At 37.7% G+C, this 13,706-nt stretch overlaps 1 protein-coding gene across 4 annotated transcripts in view; it reads right to left on the bottom strand.

Moving 5' to 3' along the window:
• LOC150088403 (protein sel-1 homolog 1-like) overlaps positions 1-13,706 on the bottom strand; it is a 378,494-nt gene that overhangs the window by 197,725 nt on the left and 167,063 nt on the right. For all 4 annotated transcript variants that reach the window (XM_090369493.1, XM_090369492.1, XM_090369494.1 and 1 more), the window contains exon 11: positions 711-788. In XM_090369493.1, the coding sequence (XP_090225619.1) occupies positions 711-788 (78 nt within the window). The remainder of the gene's footprint in view (positions 1-710; positions 789-13,706) is intronic.

The raw sequence follows: 13,706 nt of genomic DNA, 5'->3' as shown, positions 1-13,706 counted from the left end.
CCTCGATAGCACCAGCAAATATTCTTGCACCCTTTCTATTTAAGTGTTTAAGTGTGTATCCCATCCTCGTAGAAGCAGTCTCTCCTTTTAACAAATACAGACCAAGCTGATAAATATATGCAACTGTTCTTATTCTTAGTTACCCTAACACAGCCTTGTTGCATGTGCTTCTTCCATGAGGATGCTCGGCAGGCTTTGAAATTTTCAACACTTTGCTTTTTCATTCCTCTTATTTATGAGTAATTAGGAACAAATATAAATGGATAAAAGTTGCTGTGCCAATGTTGTTTACAAGCACAACAATGTAAAAGTTTAGTGTTCAGCATAATGCTTCACATTGCTAAGCCAGAAACTCCACTGCTAATTGATTATTAATGAGCCACTAACCTTATAGGCTATCATCCCAAAGCCTTTTAACAAAAGTTTTTGCCATGCCTATGTTGCACGAGCACAACAAAAACTTTATGGTCTCAGGTGAAATTCCCACTCTTCGCAATCTACTTGTGCAGTGTAGGAATGTACCTACTCTTGCAAAAAAAAAAAAAAAAAAAAAAAAAACTCTAGAACTAAATTTACCAATCTTGGATGATTACTGCATTCTCTCTTTTTCCTAAAAATGGGCTGGAAATTAGGAGGTACCATGTAATGACTTGGTGGATAAGGTTGAAGTGTACTACACAGCTCACATTAAAAGTGCAATAATAACTTACCTTTTCTGCTGCCATAGTGAAGTATTTCAAAGCTGTTTCATTGCTCTGCTTAACCACGGAACTACCTTCCAGATACATCTGCGGAATAAAATATTATATATATAAGAAATAAAGTGGTTTATATGATCATACTACAATAAATTCCATCAACAGTTTTATGATTTTAATATGTATTTCTAAAAATAATTCTATTTGGTTTCATTAATTTTAATTTGGTAATTTTTGAATAAGTAACATTTTACAAACAGTACTGTTCCCTGCTAAAATATTTTATACAGAAGTGACATTATTGAAATTTATAGTGCTGTATTTATTGAAGTTAAATATTAATTGTGACCAATTTCTCAAATTAAAATTAAAGCAAAAAAATAAAATTAAAAAATAATTTGAAAAGTATTTCGGATGACTAGAATTGTATTATACTTAACTTCATTAGACTTACCAGAATAACAGATATAGAATAGAAGTACAGTGAAACCTGTCTTAACAAACACTTCTTGTTGTGTACATGGAGGATTGGGTCTCAGACAAAAACATTATAAATTACATGCTAGACAATCTCTCAAAAACAGACATTCCAATATGGATGAAGTACGGAATGTTTACACACTTCATGTGGACTGTTTTCCAGTGCAATCCAATCCCACTGGCACACATCAGCAAGGCAATAAAACTATCAAATTGAGGTACATTGTTGCCAGAACTAAGAGTGGGAGGGTAGTTGTTGTTATTTTTGTTGTTATTTGGTTTTTTTAGGAGCATTAGCAACTAAGGCCATATTGCTCCGGGATATGCGGTGGTCATTCCCTGAATGACCTTTCAGCATCCTCCGTATTTGGTGGTGATGGGCTCGAACCCCGGTCTAATCAAGAAGCGTGTGCTACGCACTGCTGCTCCTTCCCACCTGGCTACGGAGGCGCCTGGGAGGGTAGTGGGAAGGGATACAACTGTAATACATTTTTCAAAAAAAACCTCCTACCAATGGACTGCAAACAATTTCGACAGCAGCCCCTAAACTTCAATAATAACTGTATGCTGCTTGACATTACTTTCATAACTGCTTTAGCAACAGCAGTATTCAGCTTTCTGACTGTGACAATGAGAATTTTCCCATGCTGATTTTTCCACGATTTACTTGAAAATGAAAAATGGAAACTATTTAAGTAGCTACATAAGGTTTTACTGAAGTTTGTTCATGTGTGTAGGTTTTCCTCTTGTAATACTAGTTAAAAATTTCCCATATTACATTAATCATCTGTTTACCACCCACCCAAAGGATATTTCTTCCTGTTAGCGGCATAGCCATATGTAGAAATTAAAAATGGAGGACTTTGGCTTGAGGGGGGGGAGGAAATTTTATGCTCACTATTATGATTTTATGAGCATAAACAATGAATGTGGATTAAAACTAGTAAGTTATCTAATTATTCACAATAAAAATAAAACTCAAAATGGAAATGCTCTAAACAAAAATTACATTAATTTTTATTAAACATTGATTGCGTTCTTTAGTTGTGTTCTTTATTAAAATGTGCCAATAAATAATATATAGTTTAAATTTTCTCTGAACCTGCCTGAGGTTTAATTTAATTTCCTTTTCTTTTATTAATTATTAGTTTTTTGGGTTTTTTTTTTATCATTATTTCATTCGGGGATTTTTTTTTTTTTTGGCTTGTGCAGCCTAAGCCATAGGCTTTCTTGCACAATGCGGCCATTACTAATACAGTAAACCCCCGCTATTCGTGGTTTCGCATATTCGCGGTCGCTGATTTAATATCAAATGTGAATTTTAAAGCGCAGTGAACATTTTCCGACATAAAAAAACATGGGCATGGCTAAAATTATCTTTCCCGATCAAAACAGCAGGTGACAAAATCGCGAGCGTGGATGTTTCTCGCTAATCCTTGTTCAGTATGTGTTATGCGCTTGTCATAGAAGGTTTCGTCGTTTGCTTTTAATTTATATGCTTATAAATTTAATAAATTTATCAATTTATAAATTGATATGCTTACAAAAGTGATAAATCTGTTTTGCAGTGTAAAACAGACTTTTTCTAGTGTGTTAATGGAAGAAAGTGACTTTATTGTGGACAAGTTCTTTCTAACCCGTACAAAAATATGGCTACGAATAACAAGGGAAATGTGAAAAGATCAAAGAAGGTGATGAAATTAGCGAATAAAATTGAGTTATTAGATAAAATTTCTAATGGTGAAAGTGTCTCCTCAGTGGCAAAACATTATAAAATCAATGAGTCAGCGGTACGATCAATCAAAAAATCGGAAGAAAAATCCGCCTTAGTGTCCGTGAAAACGCGCTAATTGCCTCAAAAATTTGCTCTGTAACTCGTGATGTTAAATTAGAAAAAATGGAAAAAGTTTTAAATCTGTGGATAGAAGACCGAACTCAAAATAAAATTCTGTTAAGTTCACTTATCATTCGTGAAAAGGCAAAACTCTTTTATCAACATTTTAGCGAAACTAGTGAGAGCACTGGCGGAATAAGTTTTTTAGCTAGCAAAGGCGCTGGTTTGAAAGATTTGTTTGAAATTTCTAATAAATATTACATTTAATATTAAATTGTTTCTTATTTTCATTTCGATGCCATATGCTTGCATTTCACTATGTACTGTCTATGTACATAGTCATATTATGAAGGTACATATAATACATACATAGACAAAATTTTAGACTAGTTTTTCTTATATATTTCATATTTTGGAACGGAACCCCTTTATTACTATGGGAGCCATAACTCAGTATTCGCGTTTTGGGTATTCGCGGCATGTCTCAGGAACGTAACCCCTGTGAATAGCGGGGGTTTACTGCACTAAATACTAATGACATTATTTGGAGAGTCTTGTGTTTTAGTGATTGCCAAATATTACACGTGCAAAATGATTACCCTAAATTTGTGATCAGTGTCATTAGTATATTCCTGAGCAAATTAAGAACTTTGCCCAACAATTAAATCCATCATTCCCTTGATAAAAATCCAAGCTTTCAAACCAATCTCCCCACAATTAATACTAATTACGCTGATTCAAGGCTACAACAAGATTACTGTTCCATTCATTTTAACACAATTTTGTGTACAATTTTCCACAACTGCTCACTACGGAAAAGATCAACATAAAAGCCTTAGTACCATCATAACATGATTAGTAGTAGTAGTGGCATGTGATGCAAGAAAGCAAGCGTATGAGCTTATGCAGCATCAGCCAAAAAATAAATTACAAAACAATCCCCTCTAAATATTTGTCCAGTTCCTCCTTAAATTTATTTAACCTATCAACTTCCACAACGACAGACAGAAGTTTGTTCCAGCAATTAACAACCCACTGGCTAAAGGAAAATTTCCACACATCTATTCTACATCTGTCCTTCCACAATTTCAATTTATGCCCCCTTCAGTTCATAATCTGAACAAGTGGAAGAATCTGTGATACCGTACTAGATATACCGTAGGTTATATACCGTACTAGATAGCATTAGTTGAACTTCGTTAGCAGTTAAATTGTACGTTTAAATAAATACATATAACGACTTAGATTACAAACGTAATATAATTAATAACATAACATAATTAATTAATAAATTAATAGAATCATGACTCAGACCAGAGCAGCAAAGCAAAAGGCTCAAGCTAATGGAAGTGCTGTGGCTCAGAGCAGAACTGAGGGGGGCAGTTGTCCTCTGACTCACAGCCTTATAAAATGCACTGTTTGCTTGATGTTTGCAGAGAAATCGGGTACGGGACATGATACTGCCAAGGGGGATGTCTTTGTGTGTGTGCGATGCAAGGAGTGTATCGATATCAGGCAACAACTCGGCGTTCTTGTGGGCCTATATGAGAGCTTGAAGGACAGGGTGGATGCCCTCGAAGAAACTAAATTGAGGGGCCCATCAAGCTCTCAGCTGCCCACATCAACGCCAGAGCTTGCACTTGGGCATCGCGTGACACAGAGACAACCACTAAGGCAGAATGAGCTGGTCCCGAAGGAACTAGTAGTTGTTGGTGACTCTATTGTCAGGGAAACGGGGAACATGCTTTGTAAAAAAGATAGGTGGAACAGGACCAGGGTATGTCTGCCAGGGGCAAAGGTTGATGACGTTGTAGAGCGAATATCATCTTTTAAGGGCACAAAAGGTGATATAGTTGTACACGCTGGCACTAATAATATTAAGAGTAGGAGACCGGCAGAATTACTTAACAAGTACAGGTCACTGTTGAACAAAAGCCGAGAATTAGGGTTGAATTTAAAAGTGTCTGCAATTCTGCCCAGACACGATAGGAGGGAGTATATGATGAGAGCCTTGTCGATCAATTCGGCCCTGGAAAGATTGTGCAAGGCACAAGGGGTAGAATTTTTTTCAGCCTGGACTGTACTTGTTAACAGGAGAGATTGCTTCTACAGGGATGGGATACACTTAAATAGAAAGGGTGCAAGAATATTTGCTGATGCTATCGAGGCAGTGTTAGGTGGGTCGGAAAACTGCTAGCTTGGGGGGAGACAAAGACCAATAGATTGACAGTAGCCACTGGCAGAGGTGAAAGAGATTCTTGCACTGCTTCTATTAGAATGAGCAGAAGCCTGAAAAACAAGATGCATGGTATTTCAGAGACTGCTGGGAGCCATTGCGGTACAAGTAAACACATGGGTTGTGTTAGGGTAGCTAAGAATAGAAACAGGTGCAGGTATACTTGCGTGTACACCAATGCTAGGAGTTTAGTAAATAAATTTGATGAATTTGAGGTATTGCTCAAAACATCGAAGGCAGATATTGTTGGGATATCAGAGACGTGGTGTCACACAGATATAAGGGATGCAGAACTGCAATTTGGGGAGTACAACGTCTACAGAAAGGATAGACAGGATAGGAAGGGGGGAGGGGTTATGCTATTAGTTAAGAAACACATAAAAACCAAGGAAGTGAAGCCAGTCGACATCGCTGGACAGTGCAGTGTGGAGTCAGTTTGGCGTGACATAAACATTGGGAGATCAAAATTGAGAGTAGGAGTGTGCTATAGGCCTAATGACTCTGATGAGTATAATAAGGAACTGTACAGGGAAATAGAGTGGGCCAGTAAATCAGAGTGTCTTCAGACTCCTTAAAATATCAAGAATCAGAGTGTCTTATAATGGGAGATTTTAATTTCCCAGATATTGACTGGAATTTGGGGGCTGGTTACTCACACACTAGCAGGGCTTTTGTGGATTTATTGGATGATTGTTTTCTACATCAGCATGTTCGGGAGGCAACTAGAGGGAGTAATACTCTTGATTTGATTATCAGTAGTGATTCTTCATGCATTAAGAATCTGCAGATAAATGAACCACTAGGTGGCAGTGATCACAGTGTGCTGAAGTGGGATTTACTCAAAGAGGTAACTACCATTAGGGGTAAAGGGAAGGGTTATTGCTTCCGTAAAGGCAACTACGATGGACTGAGACAGTATTTAAATTCTATACAGTGGGACCAACTGATGATGTTACCAACAGCAAATTCAAAATGGGAAGCATTCAAAGAATTTATTTTGGAAGCTACCAGGCACTACATACCAACTAAGAAATATTGTTCAAGGTTTAGGCCAAAATGGATGTCAGATGAACTAATGAGGCATATGGCAGAGAAGAAAAATGCATGGGATATATACAAATTAACACATGACACAGAAGCCTATGATAGATACAAGTTGATATGCAACCAAGTTACAAAGGAGGTTAGGCAGGCGAAGGCAGATTATGAGAAATCCTTGGCAAGGGATGCAAAGAAAAACAGCAAACAGTTCTTTACTTATGTAAACTCTAGAAGGAAGGGGATGAATCAGATTGGTCCACTTGATATTGATGGGTCAAGTGTTGATGATCCTGCTCAGGTAGCCAACAAACTAAATGAATATTTTGCATCGACATTCACACATGAGGAGTTATTCAGCGAGGGGAATGCCAGAGGTGTATTCAACTCTAGCAGTAAGCTACAGAATCTTGAAATAACTGGGAATAAAGTGGAGGAGAAACTGTTGAAGATAAACACAAGAAAGGCACCCGGGGTGGATGGGATCTATCCAGTTATATTAAAGGAGGCAGCAAAGGAAGTAAGCAAACCCTTAGCCATAATTATGAGAGCTTCCTTGGACTCAGAGGAGGTACGCATAGACTGGAAATGTGCAAATGTGACCCCAATTCACAAAGGAGGATCAAAGGCTGACACAAGTAATTATAGACCTGTGAGTTTAACTTCTGTTCCAGGAAAATTAATGGAGGCACTGGTTAAAGAAGCACTGCATGATCATTTAGACAAGACTTCAGTTATAGCTCAGACACAGCATGGTTTTGTTAAGGGGAAGTCTTGCCTGACCAACTTGATTGGATACTATGATGCAGTCACAAAAGAACTGGATGCAGGGAATAACTTTGATATTATATATTTGGATCTTAGAAAGGCTTTTGATACTGTTGCACATGGAAGACTGCTACACAAATTGGAGCAGTGTGACATTGGAGGCAAATTGCTGCTATGGATAAAGGGGTGGTTGAGGGGGAGAAGACAGAGAGTGGTAATCAATGGACACTGCTCATCGTGGACTGTTGTTATTAGTGGAGTCCCTCAGGGCTCAGTGTTGGGTCCATTATTGTTTTCTGTATTTATAAATGATATTGATGATGGTATATCCGGCTTAATGTCCAAGTTTGCAGACGATACAAAGGTTGGCAGGGTTGTCAAGGACACTACGGACACTATGCTGCTGCAACAGGATCTGGAAAGGTTGAGCAGATGGGCTGAGAGGTGGCAAATGAAGTTTAACATTGACAAATGTAAAGTACTACACATGGGAAACAGCAACCCCAGAGCAACGTATCAACTCTGTGGTACTACACTGACAGTGGTAGAGAATGAAAGGGACTTAGGGGTGGTTGTGCAGGCAGATATGAAGTTCTCTGAGCAGTGCAGACGGGCTGCAAGAGTAGCTCATGGAGTATTGTCAATGATATACAGGAATTTTTCCAGCAGGGATAAGGAGGTGATTATTCCATTGTATAAGGCGATGGTCAGGCCACACCTAGAGTACTGTATACAGGTCTGGAGGCCTCATTTCAAGAAGGATGTAGAGCTGCTGGAACGAGTACAGAGAAGGGCAACAAGATTAGTGAATGGAACGAAGGGGTGCTCTTACGAAGAAAGGCTTAAGTTTTGCAAATTACAGTGTCTGGAGACTAGGCACCAGCGAGGTGATCTGATAGAGGTGTATAAAGCCTTGAATGGTTTAAGCATGCTCAATGCTGATGGGATTCTTCCTCTAGCTCAGAAAAATCACCTGAGAGGGCATAAATTCAAGTTGAGGAAAGACAGATGTAGGATAGACGTGCGGAAATTTGCCTTTAGCCAGCGGGTGGTTGGTTGGTGGAACAGACTTCCATCCCTTGTGGTGGAGGTTGATAGCCTAAATAAGTTTAAGGCTCAGCTGGACAGGTATTTTGAACGAACAGAGGGGTGAAGTGGGCTTTTTTTTTTTTTTTTTTTTTTTTTTTTGGCTGATGCTGCATAAGCTTGCTTTCTTGCATCAAATGCCTCTACTAATGCTAATGCTAATCCCATCAGAATTCAGCATGCTCAACCCATTCAAGGCCTTATACACCTCAATCAGATCACCTCGCAGATGCCTAGTCTCCAGCTGCTGCAATTTGCAGAACTCAAGCCTCTCCTGGTAAGAGGATCCCTTCATTCCCCTCACCAATCTTGTTGCCCTTCTCTGTACATGCTCAAGCAAATCTACATCCTTCCTAAAATGAGGCCTCCACACCTGCACGCAGTACTCAAGGCATGGCCTGACCATTGCCTTATACAGAGGGGACAATCACCTCCTTTTCCCTGCTAACAAAATTCCTGTATATCATTGACAACACCCCATGACCTACCCTGGCAGCCTGTCTGCATTGCTCAGAAAACTGAGCAATCATTTGTTGCAATGATATCATACATTGATTACCATGATATCATACTTGGTCTTTAAACAGTAAATTCTCAAAATGTAAAAATGAAGACTTTGGCAACTCAAAATCTAAATGGGCAACTTTTTTCTCTTATCCAGGCTGTAGTGTAATTATGGAGTACGTACATATACGAGGGTAATTCAAAAAATAAGTTACACTTGACCATTGTAGCCCAAGAGACATTTATTGAGGTATGTAACATTATGCAAGAGAAAGCACATAGTATTAGTATTAGTATTAGTAACGGCCGTATGGTGCAAGAAAGCCTATGGCTTATGCTGCACCAGCCAAAAAAAAAAAGATCCGAACAAAACAATGATAAAAACAAAAATTAAATAAATAAATAAATAATAATAATTAATAAATAAATAAAAATAATAAAATGAAACAAAAAATAAATAAAAAGGAAATTAATCCTATCATCCTATGCGCTTCCCTTACCCGAAAGTACTATCCAGATGACCTTTGAATTTCCCCAAACTGTCGGCCTCTACCATATATATATATATATATATATACACCATATACCATATATATATATATATATATATATATATATATATATATATATATATATACTTTCTTCTTTTTCTTTTTTTTGGCTGGTGCTATATAAAGAACACTAAGCGGGAAAATGTCATAAGGAGACTTCCTTTTTTTGTTTTTTAAATTTCATCAATATTTTGGTAGATACAATGATTTTTCTTTTTCTTTATTTTTACAGTGTTTATGAAGCAGTGATTTACATGTAAATTGAAAACCTGCACACTTATCATGGTTTTTTTAGCACCCAACTTTTTTTTTTTTTTTTTTTTGCATGTTATTAAAATTTTTAAAATTAAATATATCCTGAGTATTATAAACATGACATATGTAATATTAACATAATACTACATGAGGATCTCTGTAATTATTTCTTTTACAGTTATTAAAATATTACAATAATAATAATGCTGTCATTAATTAATGTCATGCTGAATGAACACAAAAGACTGATTATTGTACTAAAAAAACTGAGGAGAGGATGCAAATGCAACAATTAATGACTTAACTCAAAGCTTTCAGTTAAATATGAAATAAACAACATCACCTACACAGGGAACATGTTCTATAACGCAAACAAACTGCATAATAAACGATTCCTAGAAATTAATCTCTATCACCTATTTACCAAAAACAAAAATCAAGGCAAAGGATAGTCACGTCCAGTTTTATTCCTTCTTGGGACCTTAGAAAAGTGATATAAGTGAGGAAGCATTTTGAATACCACAAACCACATTAATCAATATATGACATTTCATACTATTGAAAATGGGACTACAAAGTGTTATAAGCAGGAGAGTTATAATGGAAATTTGCTGTATAATCTTGTCCATTTTCATATTGATTCACCATTTCTTTTGTCTTAACTAAAAGTCTATGTATCTTATTTCTCTGTTCAACAACAGGATACCTTTTTCAGGGAGGGGAATGCCAGAGGTGAACTAAACTCTGGCAGTGAGCTAGATGATTTTGTAATAACTGAGAGGAAAGTGGAGGAGAAATTGTTGAAGATAAACATAAGAAAGGCACCTGGGGTGAATGGGATCTATCCAGTTATATTAAAGGAGGCAGCAAAGGAAGTAAGCAAACCCTTAGCCATAATTATGAGAGCTTCCTTGGACTCACGGGAGGCACCAATAGACTGGAGATGTGCAAATGTGATCTAGATTCACAAAGGAGGATCAAAGAGCAAAACAAGTAATTATAGACCTGTTAGTTTAACTTCTGTTCCTGGAAAATTAATGGAGGCACTGGTTAAAGAACCACTGCAGGATCATCTAGACAAGACTTCAGTTATAGCTCGGACACAGCATCATTTTGTTAAGGGGAAGTCTTGTCTGACCAATTTGATTGGATACTATGATGTGGTCACAAAGCAACTGGATGCAGGGAATAACTTTGATATCATATATTTGGATCTTAGAAAGGCTTTTGATACTGTTGCACATGGAAGACTGCTGCACAAATTGGAGCAGTGTGGCATTGGAGGCAAATTGCTGCTATGGATAAAGGGATGGTTGAGTGGGAGAAGACAGAGAGTGATAATCAATGGACACTACTCTTCGTGGAGTAATGTTATTAGTGGAGTCCCTCAGGGTTCAGTGTTGGGTTCATTGTTGTTTTCTGTATCTATAAATGATATTGATAATGGTATATCAGGTTTAATGTCCAAGTTTGCAGATGATACGCAGGTTGGCAGGGTTGTTAATGACACTAATGATAGTACGCTGCTACAACACAGGATCTAAAAAAGTTGAGCAGATGGGCTGAGCGATGACAAATGAAGTTTAACATTGACAAATGTAAAGTACTACATATCGGAAGCAGTAACCCCAGAGTAACATATCAACTCTGTGGTACTACACTGACAATGGTAGAGAATGAAAAGGCCCTGGGGGTAATTGTGTAGGCAGATATGAAGTTTTCTGAGCAGTGCAGACAGTCTACAAGAGTAGCTAATGGTGTCTTGTCAATGATATACAGGAATTTTTCTAGCAGGGATAAGGAGGTGATTAACCCTTTGTATAAGGAAATGGTCAGGCCACACCTTGAGTACTGTATACAGGTCTGGAGGAATCATTTTAAGAAGGATGTAGAGCTGTTGGAACAAATACAGAGAAGAGCAACAAGATTAGTGAATGTAACAAAGGGTTGCTCTTATGAAGAAAGGCTTAAGCTTTGCAGATTTCAGTGTCTGGAGACTAGGCACCTGTGAGGTGATCTGATTGAGGTGCATAAAGCTTTGAATGGTTTGAGCATGCTCAATGCTGATGGGATTCTTTCTCTTGCTCAGAATAATAACCTGAGAGGACATAAATTCAAATTGAGGAAAGACAGTTGTTGGACAGATGTGTGGAAGTTGTTTGCCTTTAGCCAGTGGGTAGTTAATTGGTGGAACAGACCCATCTTTTGTTGTGGAAGTTGATAGCCTAAATAAATTTAAGGCTGAGTTTGACAGGTATGGAACGAACGGAGGGGTGAAATGGGAGCGGTTTCTTTTTTTCTTTTTTTTTGGTTTGATGCTGCATAAGCTTGCTTTCTTGCATCGTATGCCTCTACTAATGCTACCTTTAACATTCCATTCTGAAAAACTAACTTCCTACTTTTTGGCTCTACTCTACTGCTAGAACAAATTCATTGATCATTCTGAAGTTTATTTTCTCTCCTTCTGCCAGCTTTATCAAAGAAATGTCATAAAAAAATTGTTTATATTTAAATTGTATTGAATAAACAAATAATTTGTGTTTAATAAGTTTACACTGTTTTAGGGAATTTTTGGCATATCATCCATATAAGGAGCTCTCTTGGTTCTCTATGTCATTTAATACAATTTGGATTGTATTATTTCTATACAGTGTGTGTGTGTGTGTGTGTGTGTGGGTCAACCTGAACAGGTTCAGGCTGAAACACTCAAAATAACCCCTGGAAAAAATCCAGCTCCCTTTGCCTGATATTGGCTAACTACAGCTCCAAATGAAGTGGCCTTTTTGACAGAATTTCAAACCCAGGCCTCTCCAAACAAGCAGCAAATCACTATGCTCCCACAGTGCACACGTTTATGCTTGTTAAGTGCCATTATGCTCCCACACAGAGGCGTTTATGCTTGTTAAGTGCCATTAGATCCCACAGAGCCCAAGTTTATGCTTGTTAAGAAACAACTTTTACATGACGTAAAGTCAGTGTATCTTACTTATTATAAAATCCATTGGTTTCTATTTTGACAATTTCCTAACAAAATGGAAGGATTAAGTTGTAATCCCCCACCTGTTTGTAAATCAAAATTATTACGACATTTTATCAATCACTGTCATGTTTCATACATCTGCATCATCATGTTTCATAAGAAACAAATTTCTGTGGAATTTCAAAAATTCTCAAAGTTCAAGATTCTTGTACTTGCCTGTTTCTTAAACTTCTTATTTAACATTAACAGCCCACAGAGGTACCCAGCCCTTCCAACAAATAATTCGTCTGACCCACATCTTAAAAAGTCCATTGGCATGCATATATCAGCAAGTGATGCATACTGACTTAAGAAAACTTCACACTGTTCGTATTTTCCTAACGCATCACATAACAGGGCAGCAATAGCAATTACACCTGCTGTGCCAAGTAGAAATGATGGTTGATTCATGCGATCTTTAACCACACTAGGTTGTTCGACATAAGATAAAGCATAACGCATATAATGTTCAGCCTTCTCAAGCAGTTCATGTCGTTTATCTTCAAACCCCGGTACATGTGCTAAGTAATAACACATATATGCAACACCAGCAACACCAACATACAACCCTCCATCGCAATCTCGTGCAGAAGTACCTTGCTTACTGAAAACGGTTTTCACAACAACATCAAAACATCGCTTCCTTAAAATGTCTCTTGGTATTTGAACCTGGCCGCCTCCAAAGTCTGATAAATTATTAACGAAACACCTTTGTGAGTGAGACATTTTACATGACAAGAAACTACAGTTCCCCGTAATAACAATCTCAAATGGCAGAAGCAAACATTTGGTCTTGCACTACTTTTCCACATAGTCACCGAGTTGGTGTAAACACTTCTCGGAATGTGCGACTAAAGATTCGATTCCCTGATGATAGACATCCATTCCTTGGTCATTCAGCCACTGTCAAACTGCTGTTTGCACCTGCTCATCATTTGCAAATCATTGTCCCCCTAGATGTTCTTTCAGCTTGCCGAAGATGTGATAGTCACAAGGCGAAAGATCGAGACTGTAGGGCAAAAACTTGGAGCAAGTTTTGTGTTGTGCCTGTATTTTGTGGCATGGTATTGTCCTGAATGAGAACACCTTCACTATGGCTGGACACAACATTGCATTTTCCCCATACACCACTGTTATTTCACAATGAATCTCGGAACAATTCAGATGTTTCGCCCACAAAAATCATACTGTTCCGTATTCCTCGAGCTTGAAGTAACATTCTAGCTGACGTGCCATT

The sequence above is a fragment of the Mastigoproctus giganteus genome, chromosome 3, assembly GCF_048544385.1.
Source record: "Mastigoproctus giganteus isolate SK-2022 chromosome 3, ASM4854438v1, whole genome shotgun sequence".
Classification (NCBI taxonomy): domain Eukaryota; kingdom Metazoa; phylum Arthropoda; class Arachnida; order Uropygi; family Thelyphonidae; genus Mastigoproctus; species Mastigoproctus giganteus.
The sequence above is the reverse complement of the archived record's forward strand: the minus strand, read 5'-3'. Positions and strand labels throughout refer to the sequence as shown.